Source organism: Aquarana catesbeiana, linkage group LG10, assembly GCF_042186555.1.
Source record: "Aquarana catesbeiana isolate 2022-GZ linkage group LG10, ASM4218655v1, whole genome shotgun sequence".
Taxonomy (NCBI): domain Eukaryota; kingdom Metazoa; phylum Chordata; class Amphibia; order Anura; family Ranidae; genus Aquarana; species Aquarana catesbeiana.
This window is the reverse complement of record NC_133333.1, coordinates 161,858,553-161,884,137: the sequence shown is the minus strand read 5'-3', so window position 1 is coordinate 161,884,137 and position 25,585 is coordinate 161,858,553. Positions and strand designations below refer to the sequence as shown.

The 25,585-nt window shown below is 42.9% G+C and overlaps 1 protein-coding gene across 3 annotated transcripts in view; it reads left to right on the top strand.

Annotated features, from left to right (window-relative positions):
* The window catches only part of LENG8 (leukocyte receptor cluster member 8), a 50,149-nt gene that overhangs the window by 6,104 nt on the left and 18,460 nt on the right, over positions 1-25,585 (top strand). For 2 of the 3 annotated variants that reach the window (XM_073602870.1, XM_073602871.1), the window contains exons 2-9: positions 8,402-8,473; positions 14,506-14,668; positions 16,113-16,211; positions 18,100-18,213; positions 18,416-18,656; positions 19,128-19,296; positions 19,398-19,586; positions 24,266-24,529. In XM_073602870.1, the coding sequence (XP_073458971.1) occupies positions 8,436-8,473; positions 14,506-14,668; positions 16,113-16,211; positions 18,100-18,213; positions 18,416-18,656; positions 19,128-19,296; positions 19,398-19,586; positions 24,266-24,529 (1,277 nt within the window). In that variant the 5' untranslated portion in view covers positions 8,402-8,435. The remainder of the gene's footprint in view (positions 1-8,401; positions 8,474-14,505; positions 14,669-16,112; positions 16,212-18,099; positions 18,214-18,415; positions 18,657-19,127; positions 19,297-19,397; positions 19,587-24,265; positions 24,530-25,585) is intronic. The other variant, XM_073602872.1, reaches the window with a different exon arrangement.

The following is a 25,585-nucleotide window of genomic DNA, read 5'->3' as shown; positions in this document are numbered from 1 at the left end:
GGGCGCAATTTTCAAGCGTGACATGTTGGGTATCAATTTACTTGGCGTAACATTATATTTCACAATATAAAAAAAAAATTGGGCTAACTTTACTGTTTTGTTTTTTTATTCAAAAATTTTTTATACGGTGCAAAAAAAAGTATTGCAATGACCGCCATTTTATTCTCTAGGGTGTTAGAAGAAAAACCATATATAATGTTTGGGGGTACTAAGTAATTTTCTAGCAAAAAAACCTATTTTAAACATGTAAACACCTAAAATCCAAAACGAGGCTGGTCCTTAAGTGGTTAATGGGATGGCTGGTGATGCAGCAGTGACACAACAAGGTGAGCGACGTTGCAGCAGCAGGTGAGTGGATGCCCGCTAACAGGCGCTGCCATGATGGGTCTGAAATGACAGGTGCTCTTTAATTGTAAGGACTTATTTTTGCTGGTAGTTAGAATCTCTAATATTTTCAAACAAAATGAAGGTTTCCCATTTAGAATAAGCTGTCAGGTTAGTAAAACAGCGATATCAGAACTGTTTGTAGTGTACATAGATTTGAAAAACAATGGGATAAAGGAATATTCCTGAACTTAGCCTCATGCTACTTAACTAAGCTCTATTTCATGCTGAATAAACTTGATTTTCTATTTATATACAGTAATAATTATCTTTTAGATTTTTATCTCCAAAAGCATTTTATTAAAATAAATTCAATATAAATCTGATTTAAATCAAAACGATTTTATTTTTTTTTAAATCGTTGATTTTTATTCACCCTGATATGGGGTTAAACAGAGGAACATTTTGATGAAGAAGAAGGGAAAAAAAGGTGGGTAGACCCTAGAGGGAAGGTCATCCTTTTGATCTGTAGATGTATAAAAAAGAAACCATGTTTCTTTTTGTCTGTCTGTTTTAGCAGCTGAGCGATGTTGTTGATAATCATTAATCCGTACAATAAATAGACTTTAGCTATGACCTAAGGCCCTATCACTGTTAAAATTGCCTGGCGGTTTTTTAATTTTTTTGACAGCTCCAATTGCTAGTGTTCTATCGAATAGTGCAGATCGTCGGATAATGTCTCTGACGAGATCTGCGCAGGACGTAACGTCACTCCAGCTGATCTCCTGATCAGCTGGCGTAATCTCAACAGTGCGCATGCGCACATCGTCTGAGGCAGTATGGATTCAGTAATAGTCCATATGTGAACCGCTTCAGCCCCGGAAGATTTGGCTGCTCAATGACTAGGCCATTTTTTTGCGATTAGCACTGCATCGCTTTAACTGACAAATACTCGGTCGTCAGAGGCAGCTCTAGGCTTTGTGAGGCCTTAGGCGAATTTTACACATGAGGCCCCACTCATGCGCATAATGGGGAAAAAAAATTCAAGTAATAAAAATGGCTGCAGAAAGATGCACGGATCTAGCACACAGTTCATCAGCACCACTTCCAGGGCACCTTCCTCACCCATCAGTCATATGCAGCCAATAAAACATCTGGGACCCAGCAAGGTGGCAACCTACCCCTCTAAAGAAGGGTAGAGAGGGGGAGAGAGGAGGAGGGAAAGATAGAGAGGGAGGAGAGAGAAAGTGGGGAGAGAGGGAGGGATAGAGGGAGTGAGTGAGGGTGGGAGAGACTGGGGGTGACACAGAGGAGGGAGGTGAGAAAGAGAGGGGGTGAGGGAGAGAGAGGAGGGTTGTGGAAGAGAAGGGTGGCACGAGAGAGAAAGAGACGAGGAGGGGGAGAAGGGGGGGGGGAGGGAGGGGTGAGTGGGGGTGAAAGAGACTGTGGGTGACACAGAGGAGGGAGGTGAGAAAGAGAGGGGGTGAGAGAGAGAAGGGTTGTGGAAGAGAGGGGTGGCACGAGAGAGAAAGAGACGAGGGGTGGGAGAGAGAAAGAAAGGGAGCAGGGGGAGGGAGAGAAAGGGGGGGAGGGGGTGAGTGGGGGTGAGAGACTGGGGGTGACACAGAGGAGGGAGGTGAGAAAGTGAGGGGTGGTACGGGGGAGAGAGACGAGAGGTGAGAGAAAGGAGGGTGACATGAAGAGGGAGGGGGGAGAGAGAGATAGGAGAAGGTGAGCAAGAGGGGGGTGAGAGAGATCCCTAGCCCTGTCCCTGTCTGCAGACCCTCCTCTGTTCCATGTCCCAGTCTGTGAGAGCACTAGGCAGGAGAGGGGGGGCAAAGAACAGGAAGGAGCTGGAGAGCACTGGGGGTGTGGGGGCAGAAAGCACTGGGGAAGGTGGAGAGCATAGGAGGGGTGGGGGCTGGAGAGCTCGGGGGAGCTTGAGAGGAGGGGAGTCAGAAAGAATGCGAGTGGAAAGCAGGGGGATGGAGAGCACTGGGGGGAGGAGCCAGGGAGCACAATGAGAGTCGGAGAGCACAGGGGGCCCAGAAGAAGTTGGATAGGAGGAGCGGTGGGCGGCGACATATAGTGGAATTGAACTTTTTATATTCCTCCTGCAGCCGCTGAATGCTCACTTCTCCTCCTCTCCTTCCTGCAGATGATTCAGCGGCTGCAGGAGGAATATAGAAAGATCAATTCCACTATATGCCGCCGCCCACCGCTCCTCCTATCCAGGCACAGGAACGCTGCATGGGCACTCACCTTCTCTCTGGTCTGCCAGGCGGCATCAGGAGATTGGAGGCGGAGCTCCATCTTCTGTCAAGGGGCAGCTTAGCTGGAGGCAGGTGCGGAGAGGTCGGGTGAGTGCAGGCTGAAAGGAGCAGCCCAGCTGCGGCTCCCACATGGACATGCCGCCGCCCGACACATGCCTTGTAGAGAAGGCACCTGGAGCCTCAGCTGGGTGCTGTCATCCGGCCGCTGCCGCCACCTAGAGGCCTCAACTGTCCCGCTGTCCGCACCTGCTGCCACCGAACCGGGATGCAACCGCTCCATGCTGGGGCTGCTATTCCTCGGGCAGTACCCGATTTGTCAGTCAGCCCCAGAGCCCCAGCGGGGGGTAGGCGGAGCCGCCGGCGTCGACATCAGTGATTGAGCACAAGCAAAGTAGGCGGCTGCGAGGCCCCTGTCAGTGCGGGGCCTTAGGCGGTCGCCTAGTTTGCCTAATTAGAGAGCCGCCTCTGTCGGTCGTTCAACGCTGTACCTGAACAAAATTGACATCCTCCCCCCCCCCCCCACAAATAGAGCTTTCTTTTGGTGGTATTTGATTGCCTCTGCGTTTTTTATTTTTCGTGCTATAAACAAAAGAGCGACAATTTTAAAAAACACTCTCTTCTTACTTTTTGCTATAATAAATATCCCACTTTTGTTTTTTTAAATCAAAAAAGCTAATTTTTTTTTCCTCAGTTTAGGCCCAAAATGTTTTCTTCTACATATTTTTGGTAAAAAAAAAATCGCACTAAGCGTATATTGATTGGTTTGCACAAAAGTTATAGCGTCTACAAAATAGGGGATAGATTTTTTGGCATTTTTATTTTTTATCTAGTAATGGCGGGGTTTTTTTTTTTTTTTTTTTTTTTTTTAAATCAGGACTGCGACATTATGGCGGATACATCGGACACTTTTGACACATTTTTTAAACCATTGACAATTATACAGCGATCAGTGCTATAAAAATGAACTGATTACCTTGTAAATGTCACTGGCAGGGAAGGAGTTAACACTAGGGGGTGATCAAGGGGGTAACTGTGTTCCCTATGTGTGTTTCTAACAGTGGGGGGAGGGGACTGTCTAGGAGGAGAGAGAGATCGAAGTTCATACAATCTGTCTCTTCTCCCCTAAAAGAACCGGGATCTGTGTGTTCACACACAAATCCCGGTTCTCGCTCTGTCACAAGTTATCACGGGCGCCCGGCGGTCATCACGCCCGCCGGGCACTCACATTGGGGCCGGGCACATGCTACGCGCCCTTAGTGGCCAAAAGGTGAAGCGACATAACGTAACATTGTTTCGCCCAGCCGTGCCATTCTGCTGCAGTAAAACGGCGGCGGCTGGTCAGCAAGCAGTTAAGCAGCACCACATCCCCACACATATATTTCAAAGGATATAATGAAATAAATTATTAGGAAATGATTCCTCTAAAACCAGCAACATTACCTGTTTGTTTTTAGTTGTGCTTAAGTCATATTTATTGACTCTTAGGATGTTGGGAACACCTGCAAAATTGCACGCTTCCCCCACACGCAGAGCAACACGCTGCACTCTAGCAGACACCCCCACGTATCTGCGACTGTGGTGCTTTTTCAAAAAAGGGTCGGGGACTAATATCCCCATGTTTCTCTCAGTTCAGTGCAACATGGTTTTTAGAAAAGGTGGGGAACTGCTTTCCTTCTGTTTGTTGTGGGTAGGGTAGCCCATTAAAATGAATGGGCTGCTCTAACTGCGACATGCACGCACAGATGTGAACCCAGACTGTTATTTAAATGTTAGCAACAACAGTGTTTTGGCTTGATTATATGAGATATGTAAATCGCCTTTATGTATATGGCCTTAAAGCGGAGTTCCACTCAAAGATGCAACTTCCGCTTTAAGTGTTGGTGACTCCCTGACATACCACATTTGGCATGTCATTTTTTGGGGGGGCGTGTACCCTGTTTTTACAGGCACTCAGCTCCCACTTCCTCCCCTGGTGCTGCAGCGCTGGAAGGAAGATCGCCTCTCCCCCCTCTCTCCCTGCAATCTTCTGAGACACGTCACAGGTCCCAGAAAATTGCCCGGCCATTTGCAGCACGACTTGCGCATGCGCTGTGCGCGCCTAGCTGTGAAGAAACAGCCGGGCGCCCACAGTTAGAATGCCGGCACTGCAGAGGGGTGCGGGGCATCGTGCGCCCGCATCGCTGGACCATGGGACAGGTAAGTATCTGATTATTAAAAGTCAACAGCTACACTTTTTGTAGCTGCTGAATTTTAAATGGGTGGAACTCCGCTTTAAGAGAAGTTTGACCAAAGCTTGTAAGCAAGATATTCATAAATGGTAAGCCATTCATGACAGGTTGTTTACATTATCATGTGATCTCCATGACTAACTATAGTGATCACATGATACCCGATTACCAGTAACAGTGCCCACCAGACACAGCGGTCAGGGAAGGAATGCGCTGCACGTCCCAAACCCGGGAGAGGCGCAATCGTGTGTATGTATGTAAGGAAAGTCTTCACTGCAAAGGACAAGGAGCCCTGGAAGTGATAGTTTGGCTTCCACAGAGCCCTGATCTCAACATCATTAAAGCGGACCTTCAGTCATTTTTTCATCTTTCCGTCTAGTAAACCTTCTGCCCTTGTTTTAATGTTGGATAGTAAAACATTTTCTGCCAGTAAATATCTTATACAGCCCACTTCCTGTTTCTTGTTTGGTCATTAGCGTAGGCTTATGACATCATACACAGCTCTCTCTTGAGAGTTTGCCAGGAAGGGGGGGGGGGGTGAGTCATAATAGGCCCAATGAGAGCTGCAGAGCAGGAGGTGTGTGTGTGTCTGTATAAATCCAGGAAGTGAACAGGCAGCAGCTTAAGCTTCCCACAGTTAAAATTAGGGTTGTCCCGATACCACTTTTTCAGGACCGAGTACAAGTACCGATACTTTTTTTCAAGTACTCGCCGATACCGAATACCGATACTTTTTTTTTTTATGTCACGTGACAGTGTTTTTTTTTTTTATTTATTTTTTTTAACAGTGCTTTTTTTTTTGGGGGGGGGGGGGGGGGGTGAACGGTGTATGTGTGTGTGTTTTGTTTTTTTTTTTTTTTTAAATTTACAATTTTTATTTTTTACAATATTTTTTTTTTTTTATTCTTTATTGCAATATGTGTTTTTTTTGTTTTTGTTTTTTTTTTTAATCAGCCCTGTTGGGGGGCTTTGGTGAGATATCAGGGGTCTTAACAGACCTCTGATATCTCCCCCTTGAGACAGAGAAAGAGACAGAGGATAGAGATTCCCCAGTCCCTTTCTCTGCAGCCTCAGCTGCACTGAGAATGAATGGAGAGAAGACAGCGGCTCCTCTCCATTCATAAACTGACACATCGTAATCACAAGAGATTACAATGTTTCAGTTATGTGAATGGACAGAGTCAGCTGACTCTGTCTATTCACAAAGGAAGGAGGAGCGGGAGGGGGAGAACTGAGGGGGACAGAGAAGGAGGGGGGAACGGAGGGGACAGCGGAGAGGCACAGAGGAGGAAAGAGGAACGGAGGGGACAGCGGAGGGGGACAGAAAAAGAGAGAAGAACGGAGGGGGACAGCGGAGAGGCACAGAGGAAAGGAGGGGGCATGGAGGAGGATGCAGTGACAGTCAGCGGTGAGCGATCACCGCTGTGTCACTAAAGCAGCTGAAAGCCGCTGGGGGAGAATCTTGTATCTCCCCCATGCGCCGATCACTGCTGACTTTTAGGTATCGGGGGAAGCATCGGGAGCATTTGCCCGAGTACAAGTACTTGGGCAAATGCTCGGTATCGTACCGATACTAGTATCGGGACAACCCTAGTTAAAATGACTGCAGCCAGACTTGGAGGGAGATTTCTGCAGCATATTTGGCAATTACAGAATACACAGTATATATAAAATATGCAACATGGTTGGAGGGAAGCTTCAGAATGGCAAAGATGTTTTTATTACAAATTATGTGAGCAGACTGCAGTTCTTCTAAGTCTGTCTGGGATTACATGAAGCGACAGCAGGATTTGAGGCAGCCTACATCCACAGAAGATCTGTGGTTAGTTTTTCAGGATGTTTGGAACAATTTACATACTGAGTTCAATCAAAAACTGTGTGCAAGTGTACCTATCAGAGGTTTTCATATGTTGCATATTATTCTGTAGATAAAAATATGGTGTACGTGACATTCTTTTACAATTATTTGTTAATAAATATGATTACAAATTAACATGCAGGGGATGATTAACTAAAACTGGAGAGTGCAAAATCTGGTGCAGCTCTGCATAGAAACCAATTGGCTTCCAGTTTTTTTTGGTCCAAGTTTAATTGAACAAGTTGACTTTAGAAGCTGATTGGCTACCATGCACAGCTGCACCAGATTTTGCACTCTCTCCAGTTTTAGTACATCAACCCTGGATTGTTGGTAGTTTAAAGTGACGCCTCTAAAAGTCCCCAATAATTTGCTTTATTATTTGAACGCTCAGCCCACAAAAATACCATGTGTTGTCCACCCACATGACAGGATGCTTTCTGGTAGATCAACATGTGTTTTTCTGTAATTGCAGCGTCTTCAGAGGTGGAAAACATGGGGAAATGTGCATGTATTTCAGATATATACTTGTTTGTTTTTGTTTGTGTGTATTTTTTTTTATTTTTGGAGCCAGCTCCTAGAATGTCTTAAAGCGTTTAACCCTAAAAAAATAAAAATAAACAAAATATCACCAGAAATGCCTGGTTCTGCGCCCGTGGTAAACTTACCGCGGTTTATCATGGCTGCTGAGCCCTGACACTGGTCAGTTTACATGTCTCCGTCATCCGCAGCGATCTGCAGCTCTCCATCCCCCGTCCTCTCCCCCCTCCCTCCCTGCCTGTCAGCTAGTGACAGTATCCGCCCCTCCCCTCCTGCTTTTGAAATTACATGCAATCCCCTCTGTTAGGAAACATCCTATGCTCCAGTGTCTGTGCTTTGTAAAAAAAAAAAAAAAAATGCCCATTTTTTTTCTACCTTATTTCACAGCTGCGCTTGCGTGACTCCTCGCTGCTCTCCTCTCCTCCCGACCTGGCGTCAGCAGGGGATTCTCCCCCTCCCCCGAAATAAGATAGAAATAGGCATATTTTTTACAAAGCAGCGACACTGGAGCATAGGATGTTTTCTAACAAAGGGGATTGCTTAACCATTTTAAGGCTCCGTTCACATATATCGAATTGTATGCATTTTGAACTGCATGCGATTTGCATGACATGTGAACTGGCAGCCTTGTCTATAGAGCCGATATGGATTTTGAGGGGAACCCCCCACATGCCATAATTTAGAAAAAAAATGGCGTGGGGTCCCCCCTCCCAAATCCATACCAAACCCTTATCTGAGCATGCAGCCTGGCATGCCAGGAAAGGGGGAGGGGGGCGAGGAAGCCCCCCCCCCCCACAAACCATACCAGGCCACATGCCCTCAACATGGGGGGTTGGGGGTTTGATGGGAACAAAGGCATCTTCCTCACAGCCCCCATGTTATAGTATCGGATATGTTGTACCTCTACTCATTCACCAAAAAAAGTGTCAGAAAAAAAAGTGTTTTACAATTCCTTTATTAAGGAAAACAAAAATGTAGATCCATCGTCGATCATGACGCCTGCCAAACGCCACAACCACCGGAAAGGGTTATGGGGAAGAGGCCCTTGTCTCCAAAGGATGGATATGGGTTGGCGGGATCCCCCACAGCGTTTTGTTTTTTCATAATTTTTAATTGCCGGCAATGGGTTTTTTTTTTTTTTTTTTTTTTTTTTTTTAATTCTTTTGATTTCTGTTTATTAGGACTCCCCTAAGAGGTCTGATCTTAAATCCATCAATGGCTACTAATCTCGGAGAACCGCTGAATACTGAATGGTATGTATTGTCATTTTTAATGGCTTTTTTCCCTATCTTCTAAATCTTTTAGTCTTTGTACAATAAATCAGTGCAGTTCTGTTATTTTGGTATTAAAAAAAAATGGTTTTATTCCGCGCAATGCAGTGCATTTTCACCCCCTTCCTGCCCAGGCCAATTTTCAGCTTTCAGTGCTGTCACACTTTGAATGACAATTGCGCGGTCATGCGACATTGTACCCAAATTAAATTTTGATTGTTTTTTGTCCCCACAAATAGAGCTTTCTTTTGGTGGTATTTGATCACCTCCTGCGTTTATTTTTTGCGCTATGAACAAAAAAAGAGCGATGATTTTGAAAAAAAAACACTATTACTTTTTGCTATAATAATTAATCCATTTTTTTTTTTGTTTTAAAAACAATTTTTTTTTTCTCAGTGTAGGCCGATATGTATTCTTCTACATATTTTTGGTATAAAAAAATCCCAATAAGCGTATATTGATTGGTTTGCGCTAGGGCTGAAACAACTAATCGATTATGAAATTAATCGATTACTATTTTCATAATCGATTAATCGGCCAGTAAAATAGTGGGGTTAAAAAAATAAAATGAGCCCTTTATAGTACAAAAAGAGCAAATCGCTACTGTAAATATTACTTTCACCGTTCTACAGTAAAAAAAAATGAACCCCTTACAGTTGCGATTATTTGCTTTTTTTGTACTATAAAGGGCTCATTTTAGTTTCTTTTAACCCCATTATGTTACTAAATGTCTTAGACCTGGTTCACATCTATGTGTTTTTTGGTGCTTTTTGCAGAAACACACTATAGTTAATTTAACATGGTTTCCTATGGGACACGTTCACATCTATGCTTTTTTTCAGCCGCTGCGTATTTGGAAAGGGTCAAGGACTTTTTTTTTTCTTAATGCAAAATGGTGCTTTTTAGGTTCAATATACTTCAATGGAGAAGCTGCAGAAAAGCATGTAATGCGTTTTTGCAGCAATTTGTATTTTTTAATCTGCCCAACAACAAATTGGCCAAAAAACAGTATTTCTCTTCTAATAGTGTATACAGTATATCTCCTCTAATAGTGAATATACAGTATATCTCTTCTGTCTGTTATTTTCAGAGTGGATTCAATATTTTGCTCCCTAACCATATAGTTGGTTGTTTATATTTACCACTGCATAGAGATATTTAAGAATGAATTGCCTTTTTTTTTAAACTTTACATATATTAACTAAATTATACACCACACTTTTTTTTAAGGTTATTAATCGATTAATCGAAACAATAATCGGCCAACTAATCGATTATGAAAATAATCGTTAGTTGCAGCCCTAGTTTGCGCAAAAGTTATAGCGTCTACAAAATAGGGGATAGAGTTGTCATTTTTATTTATTTTTTTTACTACTAATGGCGACGATTTGTGATTTTTATCATGACTGTGACATTGCAGCGGACAGATCGGACACTTTTGACACTATTTTGGGACCATTGACATTTTATAAAGTGATCTGTGCTATAAAAAATGCACTGATTACTGTATAAATGTGACTGGCAGGGAAGGAGTTAACACTAGGGGGCGCTGCAGGGGTTAAATGTGTATCCTAGGGAGTGATTCTAACTGTGGGGGGAGGAGACTGATGAGGGGAGGAGACCAATCGGTGTTCCTCTGTACAAGGAACATACGATCAGTTCTCCTTTCCCCTGACAGGACATGGATCTGTGTGTTTACACACACAGATCCACGTCCTTGCTCTGTGATGAGCAATCGCGGCCGCCGGGCACACGCATCGGGTCCCCAGTGATGCACAGCGAATCATCCTGTGAACCAGGAAGTGCCGGTAAATGGCATTCCTCGGTTCGCGCTGACAGGGAGAACCAATCGGCGCCTCTCCCTGTTGGAGGGGTACATTGATTATCAGCACAGCCCCATCAAAAGGTGCCCATCAGCTGCCAGTCAGTGCCCCATCAGAAACAGCTGTAGGTGCCCACCACAGTGCCAATCAGTGCCCTACAGTAACATCTGCCTGAACCTCCATCAGTACCTCATCACTGCCGCCTGTCGGTGCCCATCACATCTACGTATCAGTGCCCGTCAGTGAAGGAGAAAACAAAATTTTATAACCGAAACGAAGAAAAATGTATTTTTTCAAAAATTTCTGTCTTTTTTAGTTTAGCAAAAAATTAATGATTAAATACCACCAAAAGAAAGCTCTATTTGTGGGAAGAAAATGATAAAAATGTAGTTTGGGTACAGTGTTGCATGACCGCACAATTGTCATTCAAAGTGCAACAGCACTGAAAGCTGAAAATTGTCCTGGGCAGGAAGGCACCAAAGTTCCTGCCATTGTAGTGGTTAAGGGGGCAAATCCTTCCAGTCATTAAGTGGTTAATGCAAAGAATGCATTAAAGTGGACCTTCAGTCATTTTTTTCATCTTTCCATCTATTAAATCATCTGCCCTTGTTTTAACTTTTGGATAGTAAAACAATTTCTGCCAGTAAATGCCTTATACAGCCCACTTCCTCTTTCTTGTCTGGTCATTAACCTAGGCTTATGACATCCTACACAGCTCTCTCTCACTCTGGTGAGAGTTTGTCAGGAAGGAAGGAAGGGGGGATGAGTCATAAGAGGGCCAAGGAGAACTGCAGAGCTGGAGGTGTGCCTCTGTGTAAATCCAGGAAGTGAACAGGCAGCAGCTTCAGCTGCCCACAATTAAAATGGTTGCAGCCAGACTCGGTGGAGGGAGATTTTTGCAGCATATTTGGCAAACACAGAATCACAGTATATTTAAAATATGCAAAGTGTTTGGAGGGAAGATTCAGACTGGCAAAGATGTTTTTATTACAAATTATGTGAGCAGACTGAAGTTCCACTTTTAAGAGAGAGAAATGTTTAGGTTTATAACCACGTTAACATTTTACTAAGCGGAATCCCACAGTCTAGTTCAGCCTGTCTGAGGTTGTCAGGGATGCCACGTATCCTGGTACAGAAAGACTTTTGGTTCTGGCTCCCCCACCAAACATCGGCAGGTTGGTCAGTACAGTCATGTGCAGAGGAAGGGGGAGGCGTCTTCCAGAGTCCTGAGCTCTCCTCTTCCGCCTTCAGGACAGTACCTGGCAGTGAGTGTATGTACAGTACTGCAGATTTTGAAAAGGATATGTATGTATATGTGTACTCCTTTAAATCTTGACCCCTAATCCTGTACGCTCAGAACTGTGTGTTTTGTTTGTTTTTTTTTTTTTGTTTTTTTTCTTAAGGCTTGTTCACAACAGTGGCAAAAGACTGCTGCTCTTCTGGAAAGCGATCCATGCTTGAAACGCTTTTCAGAGGCATTTGAAGGGCAGTAAAGAGGTGATATGTTGCCTCCTGTTTCAACCCCCTAAGTGCATTATTACCATATTGCAGCCAAGTACAATGCATGCAGTTGCAGCATGGCCCCATTTACCTTGGGGTATATATCCTCTTGTGGTATATATCCTCTTGTGGTCACAGCATGTGTCTGACTTTTGCAACTAAAGAGGGTGGTAAAAATATGCCTCAACTGTGTGGTTTTACCACCCCTCAACCTGATGCGTGAAATAGCTTTTGATTCACATCTCTGCGGCTACGCTTAGGGCAGCCTATTTTGTTTAGTGGGCTGCCCTAGCTGTAGAAACACAGGAAAAGAAGTCCCCAACTTGTATTTTTGCTGTTAAAATAGAAGTAAACTTCCATCGATTGTACCTATAGGTGAGCCTGTAATAAGGCTTACCTATAGGTACTGTAAATATCTCCTAAATGTGTACCGTTTAGGAGATATTTACTGTATATGAAGCTGATGATGATGCATACTAGGCACAGTATGCCTGTTTACTTTGCAGTTCAGATGAAGGGGGGGAGAAGCAGTTTACTTCCTCTTTAATTTCTTTGCATTGAAAACACACTGCGTTTGCCAATGAGTGGGGGGTACTATTTAGAATTAGTGGCACCCCTGCACGTCAGCTAAAGAGCAGTGTTTGTGTGCTGGAAACGCACACGATTTTACATGCATTCCCGCACCACAGTAATGTGAACTAAACCTTAAACTGGGGTGCCTCGTAAAGCTGCATGATTAATCGTTAAATCGTGATCTCGATTAAACCCACCCTCACAATTTCTATGCAGAATTTCCTGATTCATTCATGTAACAAGTGTAGAGAGTTCTCTGTTCACTCAGCTGTCAAAAGAAAAAAAACGGGCAGCCTGCCAAGTTTTTCACATTGGCTGTGGTGGTAGATGACTGTAAACATTGTAACTTTTTGTTCATAGATCAAAGGAATGCACTTTGGTCTGACATGAGGGAAGTTTAACGACTTAGGCCTCATGTACACTGCTGCTGGTAAACAGACGTTTAGGCTGCATTCACACCTGAGCATTTTCAGCTCATGAATCACTCATAAAACGCCCGAAAAACACCCAACAAGCAAAATCCCATTCATTTCAATGGCACCTGTTCACATCTCAGCGTTTTGTCCCCTGAAGCAAAACACCTGAAAAACGCCCTAAGCTCAAAAAAGCACAAGAGCTTCTTTGGGGCAGATTACAGGCGTTTTTCTGCCTTTTACATTGGTGACCTGAACAAAAACGCGGCAAAGTCGTGGTAAAACACACGACTTTGAAATGCTCAGGTGTGAATGCAGCCTTAGGAGCAGGTTGGCATTTTTTTTTCAACTGCTCCTGAACTCTCCTCTGTTCTCTCATCAGTACATGTACGCAGGGTTGTTTACAGTCGTTTCTAGGCAGTTGATTATAGAGGCAGTTTTTAAAATGCGTACAGAAGCTGAGTTTACAGGCATTTCAAGTGCCAAATGCATTTAGTCACGTTTTGTTTACAGGCGTTTTTTATTTTAGTCTATTTGAGAAGAATTAAAATCGGGGTTTTTTTTTTTCTTAACGCGACAAGATGGACTTTTTAAACGTCGGTTACTATCTGTCAAGTTGTTCAGGAGAGGTTGTAAAAACGTCCCGTGTACTTCATGCCTTAAAGTCTAAACCTTTTTCTTACACTTGTTTCTTACAAAGTTAAAATCAGTATTTTTTGCTAAAAAATTACTTGGAACCCCCAAACATTATATATAAATTTTTTTTCTTTTGCAGATATTCTAGAGAATATAATGGTGGTTGTTGCAATATTTTATGTCGCACGGTATTTGCACAGCGTTCTTTCAAACGCAATTTTTGGGGAAAAAATTCACTTTAATGTTTTTTTTTTTAAATGGTAATGTTAGCCTGTTTTTTTTTTTTTTTTTTTTGTGTGAAAGATGTTATGGCGTGAGAATCGTGATCTTTATTCTAAGCAAAAAAATTGTGATTTCTCATTTTTAGCCAGAATTGTGCAGCCTCGTGTCTGAAAATACTTTTCAAGATTCCCTGACTGCAAAAAGGTTGAGAAACAATTGGTCCTAGTTTGATAGTTCCCGTTGGGGGAATTGGAGGCCCAGTTGCATGGCTAAACTCCATTATTACATCAGAGTCACTTTCTGGAAATCATCAGAGCTGGTTCTGGCTATTTGATATAGACCAGTGATGGCCAACCTTGGCACCCCAGATGTTTTGGAACTACATTTCCCATGATGCTCAACTACACTGCAGAGTGCATGAGCATCATGGGAAATGTAGTTCCAAAACATCTGGGGTACTGATGGCAAGGTTTGCCATCACTGATATAGACATTGAGAAGGTGATTAGTTACACCTGATTGCGTTTACAAGTCATTTATAGGAGGGCGTGACCCTTTTTCCAACTTGGTGATACTGTTTTTGAATATATTTTTTTTTCTGGCATGTTATTTTTCACTTGGAAGTTGCAAAGTTGTAAATACAGCTGGATGAAACAAAAAAAATATTTCTTATTTTAGGCTGCAAAGCAACAAAAAGTTATTATTTTAAAGGAGTGGGGGGGGGGGGTTTGGGCTGTGATTCTTTTCTACATCCACTGTACTCGGCTTTTTAGAATTGAACATACCCTGCTTTTCTATATTGGTTGTGAAACCTAGGTTTTCGTTTTAATGATTTGTTTTTCTCACAGGGTTCAGCAGTATGGTTCCAGCAGAGATGGTGCTTTGGAATCGCCAATGCATGAGAATCCTGAGTGGGAGAAAGCAAGGCAGGCTTTAGCAAGCATTAGCAAAGCCACCAGTTCTGCCTCCGCAGCTAATAAAGGATCAGATGACGGGCAGTCAAATGCTCAGGTAAAGTCCTAACTTAGAAGTGAACATTGACTCGTTCATCTATACATTGGTTTGGGAAGATTCCTTGGAAATTGATAGATCTACCTGGGAAAATTATATATAAAAGTATAACTATAGGGGGGGTTGGGCCCACACCGTTTTTATTTCTTTTCTTTTCTTTTTTTTTTTTTTCTTTTAATTTTGGCATGGGGTTCCCCATAAAATCCGTACCAGACCCAAAAGAGATCCACATGCGCTGTGGGTTTTTTTTGTTTTGTTTTTCTGGATAGAGTTTGTGTTCAAAACTGATCTTGAGGTGCGATTCAGTGCTCAAAAAAACGCCCAGTACCCTTTTTAAACTTGCAGCCAATTTAAACTGGTTCAACATGCATCCAATTTGCATATATGTGAAAGGAGCTTTAATCTATTGCATTCACCCTAGATTTATGTACCGTATTTATCGGCGTATAACACGCGCCGGCGTATAACACGCACCCCAAGTTTAGGAGGGAATTTTAAGGAAAAAAACTTTTAGGAGGGAAGTTTAAGGAAAAAAAACTTACATTTAAATGCCCATCAATGCAGCCTCATCAGTGTTCATCTGCAGCCTTTCCCCAGTGTCCAGTGCAGCCTTGTCCCCAGTGCAGCCTTTCCCCAGTGTCCAGTGCAGCCTTGTCCCCAGTGCAGCCTTGTCCCCAGTGCAGCCTTGTCCCCAGTGGTCCGTGCAGCCTTGTCGCCGCCGACATACAAACGTTTAGTTTGTATTTTTAAACATGGCGCCGCGGAGTTCGGAGGGACTCGGGGGCGCTCGTTCAGATGAACGAGCGCCGCCGAGGACACAGTGACTGGGCGGAGCCGAGATACACATAGCCGAGGCTTCTCGGCTATTCTCGGCGCCGTTCACAGTCACGCCCAGTCCCTATGATGGACATAACACAGGTCCAATGGCGGCTATGTGTATCTCGGCTGAACGAGCGCCGCCGAGTGCCTCCGAACTCCGCGGCGCCATGTTTAAAAATACAAGCCATGTGAATGTCGGCGGCGATCGCTCCGACAGATCACAAAATATCGGCGTATAACACGCACCCACGATTTTCCCCTTATTTTAAGGGGAAAAAAAGTGCGTGTTATACGCCAATAAATACGGTATATCTGCTTAACATGTTTGAGTTGCTATCTAAGAACAAGTGTAGAGATTGAGATTTCTGGCCCTTTTTTTTTTTTTTTTTTTAAAACGCACATAAGGAATGCTTCCTCTGGGGATGTGCCTTCAAATTGTTGATGCCATGCAATTGGCTTTAGCAGAAAGCCAGCAATGGCATTTCCTTAACTTATCTCATGACAGGTGTACTTTTTAAACATTTTTGCTGTGTATCTTTAAAAAAAAAAAAAAAAAGCTAAAGTGTGTGTTTTTTTTGTTTTTTTTGTTTTTTTTTTTTTTTTAATGTTATATTTTTATTTTTAGTACTCTGCACCACAGGGAGATGTAACAATGCAGCAACAGTATTACCAGTGGTACTCTCAGTATAACTACCAATATGCTTACAACTACTATTATCCAATGGTATGTATATTTATAATTCTTAGTAACGTAAACAAATTGTCTTTCATAAGTTGTATGCAGGTTGCCTATGGTGGACACCTTTAGAGCCAGTTCACACCACATGCATTCCAGTACGTGTTTTATTTATTTTTCTGCATCAAAAAAAGCATCGAAAGTAGGTTATATGGTTTTCAATGGCATAGTTCACACTAGTGCTTGCAGTTCCAGTTCCAGAAAATAAAAAGTAGAACATGCTGAATTTTTTCTGCACTGGACTGTTCTTGAACGCTGTAAAATGCATCAAAAACGCACTGGAACACATGTCCTTAATGTTAAAAAAAAAAAAAAAAAGGGAGGGGGGAATGCACTGGAATGCAAATGGAAACGCATTCAAAACACTCCTGCAGAAAAGCATCTGGAACACATCCAGACTGTGTTTCTATGGTGTGAACAGGCCCTTATGGTTGATTTACGCTGGTCTTTTCTTTTTCTTGTGTGTTTGCCATATATTGTGGTAAGACAGCCTGTTGCTTGTGAAAGGATTGCCATTGCTTGACCTGTGGCATTTTCCTGGCCCAGGGTAGCACAATGCACAGTTGATTCAAATCTCTGTAGTGCACTAGCAAAATGTGCTCTTCAAAATGAATGGCAGTGCAATATAGTCAGTCCATGTTAATGCCATGCATATATGTGAAATATGCATTTAAAGTAAACCTGAACTTTGCTAATGAAGGGTAAAGCAAGCACCATGTTCCCTTTAAAGTAAGTTCACATTTTTCACAATCAGTGAAAAGTCAAATGAATACTCTACAGTGTCTACACCCTCCCTGGTCCACACTGCACTTACCTTTTTGTGAGTGATTAGCTGTTTCTGCCCACACAGCTGGTGTAGCGGTTTGAAATCCCCCTTCTTTCGTTAGGGCTTATGGGTTGACTCAGAGTGATTTTGATTGGTCAAAGGGGTCAGGGTCTGTAAGAAGCCAGAGTTTTGTTTTTTGTTTTTTTTTCCATCTCTTCTTTGGAGTATGGTGACCACTATCCACCCTTGTAGTAGTGGTGGTTTTGATTGGATAGGTATATCAAGGAGATCACTGTGGGTAAGAGTACTGTTCTTTCCCAGAACAAAAAGGTTTCCCAATGCCAATCCTAAGCCAAGAACATACATTCATAAGCAGACAAGGCCTTCCAAATCAACCGGGGCTGGCACCATTGCCTCTTCGATGATGAAGCACCCCCACTTCCCATAGTTGCAGGCTGTCTGTTGGCCTCCAGCCTTTTGGTCCCAAAATATCTTAAGTTCAAAGTGTAATTTCCAGTGTCTACAAACTGGAGTTTTGTGCTGTGCTTCCTCCCTGGTTTGTGCTCTCCAACTTGTTGTCATTCACGTCATGGCAGGCAGATCTGCTTGCTGCTGTCACAACTCTTGGATCAAGGGGTCATTACCCCTGTACCAACAGAAGGATGCTTTCAAGGCACTTTCTCAGGTTTCAAATCTGCTTTGTTCTCAAGGGACTCACTTGCAGGTTATCTTGATGATCCCCTTCTAAAGGACCAGTCCTCCGTGCCCCGGAAGAATTGTGTAAAACGTAACTCCCCCATCCAAATCGCACCGCAAAGTATTGGTATCTGGAGCATTTTCATGAGTACTCATGAAAATGCTTGGTATTGGTGAATCTCTACTTTCCATTTTATTCTCTAGGGCTTCTGTTTAATACTGTGTGTGTGTGTGTGTGTGTGTGTGTGTGTGTGTGTGTGTTTGGGTATTCTAAGTAATTTTCTAGCACACAAAATGCAGATTTGATTTTTACATGTATGAGAGCAATGTCAGCATTTGGCTGGGGGTCAAGTGGTTAAGAACAGCAGTGTTAAAATTACAGATTAGTAATGTCCTTTTTATTATATTTTCTAGAATTTGTATAGTGGATATACTTCTCCTGGTCAGTATGGCATGTCAGGCTCTTACCAAACACAAGCATCTCAACAGACCCAGGCAGCTGGGCAGCACCAGGGAAACATAACGCAGGTAGGACTTTTTTATTTCTATTCAGATATTCTAATGACAGTTTTTTTCTTTATAAAGAAGTATTATTAAAAAATATAATGTGCAAGGAAATAATGCTTTGGCTGCATAAAGCAAGCAAGATGCAATTATCCTCCTATCCAGAACATGAAGACAAGTAACATTACTGAAACTAATGACATGATAACAATTTATTTGATTCCAGCCTCCAGTTCCTGGCCTTGAAGACAGCATGTCTTATTCTACTATCCAGTCACAAGTTTCTTCCTCTGGTAACCAGCCAGCTTCCCCTCAAAGTGTAAGTCATAGTTTGTCACAATCTGGTCCTCAAGGAGCATCTTCAGGTAGCCAACATTCCAACACAAATGCCAACAGTTACACTCAGCAGCATAACTATGACTCTACCAAACAAAAGAAAGGACAACAGTTGTGGAACCGCATGAAACGTAAGTTTATCGCTTTTAGATATACATTAAAGTGTGTGTTGTGGCAAAATAAAGACACATCTGCAATGCATGCCGTTCTGGAAGATTGTGGGGGTGGGGGGAATTGGAGTATGGAAGATTTCAACTAATTCTGCAGCTAAACTTTAGGTTTTATTATTATGCTCTCTTCTATCCTGTAAGCAGGTAGGGCTCCTGTTCCTTTTTTAGTTTTGAGTTACTTTTAAATTTGTGCTAAAATAAGTCTGTTTACAGATTGTGAATATCTCATTAGTAACCTTCATATTTCTATGGTTGCTATTGCAGAGCAAACTGCTCTTCTGCGGTCTCTTTAGTTAATTGTACTTGGCAAGCCCTTCATGTATGTTTATAATCTATATGCAATCTTTTATATAAAGCTTAAAAAATAAACTTTTAAAATGGCCCAAAAATATTTTTCTTTTGAATACATTTTTTACCTTTCCATTCTTGCAGAAGCTCCTGGAGCTGGTGGTCTTAAATTTAACATTCAGAAGCGTCCTATGGTAATGACCAATCAGAACTTTACATCTAATGATCAACATAATAACAATAGTGTGCAGCAGCCAACACGTATGCATCACCATATGTTACAACAGCAAACCGAGAAGAGCCAAGATCACTGGTAACCAAATAATATTTTTACTTATTGAAACATTCATTAATATTAGTGGTACATGCTTTCTTCTTGGATGCACTTTAATTCCTATGCAATCTTGATTGTAGCAGTAATTCTTCTGCAAAACCAGAGGACTGGCCGCCAGCAATGAAGGAATATGTTCAGCGTTGCTTTACTGCATGTGAATCAGAGGAAGACAAGGATCGGACTGAGAAACTCCTTAAAGAAGTTCTACAAGCCAGATTGCAAGATGGTTCAGCGTTTACTATAGACTGGAGTAGAGAACCTTTACCAGGGTATATATCCTTGATGAGTTTCAGCAAATACTGTCATGAATTTACCCATGTTCAGGAGTAAAAAGAACCTTCATGATCAGGCCAAAATGTCTTAGATGCCTTGCAGAATTCATTTGGCAAAAAGTTTTTTTTAAATGTACGTACAGGACACAGGCTTTTTACATTTTGGCCATGGTTATATGCGGCACCTTCCATTGAGGATGCTGGTAAGCAAGCTGTTAGGTCAGCCAGGATAAGCTTTCTCATTCCCAATGCTACTCCTCCTTCCTTCTTCCTTCAACCTCTCTCGGAGAACAGGTTTCCTAATTTACATACAGATTGAAAATGTTTGGGTTTTTCACATGCAGAAGCTTTTTCCACCTGCCTGCATCTCCACCACTTTGGCAAAATGATTACAGATTCACGATGGGTCTCCTCTCGACAGAGCCTTACCTGACCCCTGCTGCATGGAAGTCGGCCTGTAACTTTGCATGTAGCGCTCTCCCTTGGCACAGCGGTACAACATGATGCAGTTAGCTACCTAGTGTTTATGGGACTGAGGCAGCGGCGATCCAAATCCCAGTAGTTTGAGTACTTGAAGGCCTCCCCAAAGCAGCATGTTTCTACCTAGTGATTTTTTTTTTTTTTTCCCTGGGAGGTGCCTGTACACTGGTCTGAGTCTGGGGGGGGGGTTCAGTCCCTTTCTCTGTGGGGCCCCTCCCATCCCCCTTCCCAACATCTCTCACACCTATGCCTGGACTGAAGGCATATCGGATTAATGTGTCTGGTATATGGTGTCCGAGCACTTTGCTCCCTACTGCTTCTCTGGTCTATCCTCTCAACCCTGCCTGCCTGTCGAGATTGCGGTCCCTGTCTGCGTGCCAACCAGTCATCTTTGTAGTTATGGCTAAGACATGAAGAGGCTCAGGTGACAGCCAAATTCAAGAGTGACAAGACTCCATTCCCATTTGTGCTAGTTTTGGGGTGTCTGGGACCCTTTTCCTTACTGATTCTCTTTGCATTGTCCGCCAAACTCCCCCAGTCCTAGTAGACTTTGGCCCTGACCTTAGGCCAAAGTAGCTTTGGATCCCCCTTTTTACTTTTGACAGCTTTTCTTGAGGTTCATTTTCATGTCAATTGACTGACTGCATTCCCTGTTGAATGAGGGTTCTTAGCCTCATGGTTGCTTTCTACAAAGCATGGTATGTAGACAAAACTTTCCATCTGTCTCTTGTCAAGGAACATCCCTGTTCCTGTGGTTTCACTCTTCTTACCGATATCCTTACTCCCTCTCATTTTGGAGGATTATCATGACGGGTGCCAGCCAGGTCAGCTGGGTGATCGCTGGCGCATTACATGAGCTGGTTTTAATGGTATGACTCTTGAAAGCCAGGTACTTAACAAGGTCCTTTCCTCTGCTGTCATGCCCCTAATGCTTTGCATTGAGCTTGAAAGTCCAGCTTCTGTTTTTCATTTATTATTGTGCCTAGTTTCACCTGGTGTGAATCGCTGGGTTTACATCCTCACAGGTTTCCTGTTGCCTGTATTTTGGCGATCCATCGGTCCACACCTTTCATTAATGGAGTATGGACCGATAGATGGCCCTTAGCTCTGAAGAATCAATTTTCCCCTTTTGGCTATACTCTTCCAAAGCCCTTTGGCTTCATGTTCCTTGGTTTGTACCTTCATCCAGGGTTCCACCTACAAGACCTCCAATAACACTAGGAGATCTAAATTTGTGGTTCTTTCAGCCCTGCAAAAGCTGAAACATTCAGGAAATTCCACTACTCATACTCTTGCAAAAGGTGCCCATTATTTTGCTGCAGGGTGGCCATACTGGCTGCTTTCTCCTGTAAGCAACGTTTTTTTTTTTTTGTTTTTTTGTTTTTTTTTTTAGTGCTAAAAAGAGAGGAGGTGATACTTCGATCTTTGTCCTTCTTGCTGCAGGATGTGTCAGCATTTCACTTGAATGAGGATGTTTTTGCTTTTTGTCCTAATCCCTTCCATCCAAGGGAAGTGGTACTTCATTATTTGGATGTGGTTTGGGCCATTAGGGTTTCTTTAAGTTCTACTGCCCCTGTTCGGAAGACTTTTTCCTGTTCGTAGTCACGGATGGTCCTAGAAAGGGGCAGGCTGCTTCGTCGTCCACCATTTCCAGGCAGTTCAGGCTTTTGCCATCTTAGTTTGGGAATCCATATTTTCCATTATTGCTCATTCTACCAGGGCTCTGAGTGCGTCCTGGGCTTTTCATCACCGTTCCTTAATTTCTCAGATCTGCTGTTCACGCACTTGCCAAGTTCTACAAAGTTAATGTTGCACCTCTGCGGATATTAGTTTTGTCCATGAGGTTTTTTGCAGGCAGCAGTTTGAATTCTTCTGGGGTGTGGCTCTATTTTGATATGTGGTTAAATAACTAAGCATATCTCTGGCTTCTGCCACTGTTTGGGATGAAAAGAAAATGTTTTATTTTGGGACTTGACGTAAAATCATTTTCTCTGTTTATTGAAAGACCAAACCTGCCCTCTTTGAGTGTGTTGTGTGTTTTGGCTTTTGTTTTCTTTTTCTTTCTTGGTGGTTCATATTTACTGCTGGCTACTAACTGAGCTGTGTAGAGCAGGTGAGGGGTCTTGCCACCAGCTGGGGTTGCTCTTATGTGTTTGTATTTTTTTTTTTTTGTACCTAGTATCCTATTCCAGATGATGTAATGACCCATTTGGCATGAACTGAATGCCTGCTGGTGTCTCCAGGTCCTGATAGGGAAACCCTGCATGATCCTCCTAAATCCAAAACATGGAAAGAGCCATCCAATTCCCCCCACTTTAACCATGAAAGTGTTTACAGCAATGGGGCTTTGGGCAGAACCTTGCCTGAACAGCTAAAAACATTCACTAGATTAAGAACAGGTATCTTGAGAGGCTTACTTAATGGACTGCTTTCAGCCACAGTAGAAACGCTGACCTCTAGATCAGCATGCCCCACGAAGGCTTCTAGGCGTACATTACCTGTAATAGGATTTCAGTATGCGCGTTCTGCTGACAATCCAGGGGAACATGGAGCCCTATAGTGATGGTTTCTTCCTGCCATGGGGTATATCCAAATACAAATTTTTCAACCTGTAGTCTCTTTTTTTGGTATTGAAGACTACAGGTTGAAAAAAGCAAGCCAATGCAATGCTTTATCTAAGAGATACTGTGTGCGGGTGAGAATAACATCCTTTAATGTGGTTAACCCCCATTTAACAACTTCAAATAATACTCCTTGTTTCCTAATATGTGCTCTGTCTCTGTTTTATAAAATAAAAATGCTGCCTTTACCTGATTTCAGAGCATCTCCCGGCACTCACGTGACCGGCTGGCTCTCTCCTCTCCCCGTCTGACAGCTGCAGCAGGCGGGGCTGAGATTCTGTCAGGCAGGAGGAGAGAGCAGGCCGGTCACGTGAGCGCCAGGAGATGCTCTGAAATCAGCTGAAGGCGTGTTTTCCTCATGGGGTTCCTCAGAGAAACTGGGAACAACTGCTATTGGGTAAAGAGACTCCATTCCCTAGTATGTGGACCAACTTACAAAAGCTTCAAACCTGACTCAGATGCTGATGTGGGGGGGGGGGGGGGTCTATAGAAGACAGACCACAAAAAAAGAGGAGGCAATGTTAGAATGGTAATCCTTCAACACCTTACAAGCCCCTAAAGGGGGGGAAGGAGGGGGGAGTTTCCCTGACCATTATAGAATTGTCCACTGACATGCAGGATGCAGATATTTTTAGGATTTGAGCTGAACAGCCTTGCCATTTAATGACCGATTAGTTACCCAAATGCCAAGAAGGCGCACTACCTGGGGACTCATCTGGATGTACAACCTGCCCCCCTTGTATGCAAATAGGTGGGGTCCCATTTGTGCAGAAGACTTTACAGTGGGGTTAGCTATCCTTTGGCTTTGGGAGGAGGGCCTTCCCCAAAGGGGAAATGTTCTGACCCATTCCCAGATAGGGCCCAGGACCCTTTAGGCCAGGGATCCTCAAACTACGGCCCTCCAGCTGTTGCGGAACTACACATCCCATGAGGCATTGTAAAACTATGACATTCACAGACTTGACTAGGCATGATGGGAATTGTAGTTCCTGAACACCTGGAGGGCCATAGTTTGAAGACCCCTGCTTTAGGCTGTTTCCAGTTTGCATAGTGGAATGCCTCAAGAAATGGGTGTAGTAGAAAGGTCTTTGTAGCTGTAAAAGACCCAAGACCTTGAACCACAGGCTTAGTTTCCAAATGCAAGGTGGTGTGCACTGCCTCTGTAAGGTTTGAAACCACCTCTTGTAATACAGTCAACAGCAGTAGACTGCTTTAGGCCAAATACAGCCTCTCCTGACATAAAGTGGGGATCTGAATTAAAGATAACAGGGACTGCAGGCCCAGAATTATTTACAGGCTGATGAATGTCAGAGGCAGATTCTGCAGGGGATAGTGCCAGAGCACGTTTAGAGCCTCTGTTGGCAGATTCCTCAACTAACTGCACAAACAGCTAAGAAGTCCATAGCGGACGTGGAGGTCTAACAGTGAAAACATTGAGGTAGCTCCCAGTTCTTAAGTCTTTTATGGGTTTGACAGATCCAGTGCTAGTTGCTACTTATTGTTTTTATGGTAGCTTGATTCAGGTGCATTTGCCATTTGTATTACTCTGCTATAACTGTACTTTACTATTTTTAGGAAGGATAGTATAAAAGAGAGTCCAAAGAAGAAGCGTTGGGAGCAAACTACTCTTCAGTCTTCCCGCGGCAGCACCATCACTGTGACCCAGTCTTCACGGGGTGGCGGAAACGGTGGCACCTGTGCACTAAGAGGGCGTGGTAGCAGCTTCCCTGCACGGTTTGGTAACCGTAATGTTTTCATGAAAGAATCCAGTTCCTCTTCAAGCACAGGTTCTAGGTCAAGATCAAGATCTTCCTCTCCGCACAGACGACATTGCCGAAGGTATTTAGTTATTTGCTTAACCGCTTGAAGACCAGGCCATTTCTGGCACTTTTTGTTTACAAGTTTAAATCAGTATTTTTTGCTAGAAAATTACATATAACCCCCAAACATTATTTATTTTTTTTTAGCAGAGATCCTAGGCAATAAAATGGTGGTCATTGCAATTTTATTGTCACACGGTATTTGCGCATCGTTTTTTTCAAACTCAAATTTATTTATTTTTACTTTTGAAGGAGGAATATATTTTTAATAAGTTAAAACCAAAACATGAAATATACTCCAATTATTTTGTATAATATGAATGTTACGAGTAAATAATTAACATGTCACACTTTAAAATTGCGAATGCTGGTGGAATGGCGAAAAAACGTTTTAAAAAAAATCTACATAGGCAAAGTTTTAAATGTCTTTACAGGTTACCTGTTTAGAGTTAGAGGAGGTCTAGCACTAGAATTATTGCTCTTAACGATCGTGGTAATACCTCAAATGAGTGGTGCAAACACTGTTTACATATGCGACTTGTGTATACGATTGCTTCTGCGGTTCTTGAAAAAAAAACATTATTTTATCATCAGTTTTATTCCTATTGCAAGGAATGTAAGTATCCCTTGTAATAGAAATAAGGATGACAGGTCCTCTTTTTGAGGAGATCTGGAGTCCTAAAGCCCCCAAATCTCTTCTATATCTATATCTATATATATATATATATATATATATATATATATAAAATAAAAAGCTTTGTGTACATACATGATCCTGCATTTCTGGGTAAAGGGCGTGAATGGCGGTTCCCTCCCACTTTGTGTAAATACAGCGGGAGGCGATCGCCGGTTACCGCGGACTTGACTCATCCGCTGGCACCCGCCAGCCAGAGAGAACTGCAATCTGCCTATGTAAACAAAAAGCACTGATCACTGGTTTCCAAAAAGTGTCAATGTCTGCCGCAATATCACAGTCCTGCTATAAGTAACTGATCGCCGCCATTACTAGTAAATAAAAATATCACATAGTTTGTAGACGCTATAATTTTTTCGCAAACCAATCACTATACGCTTA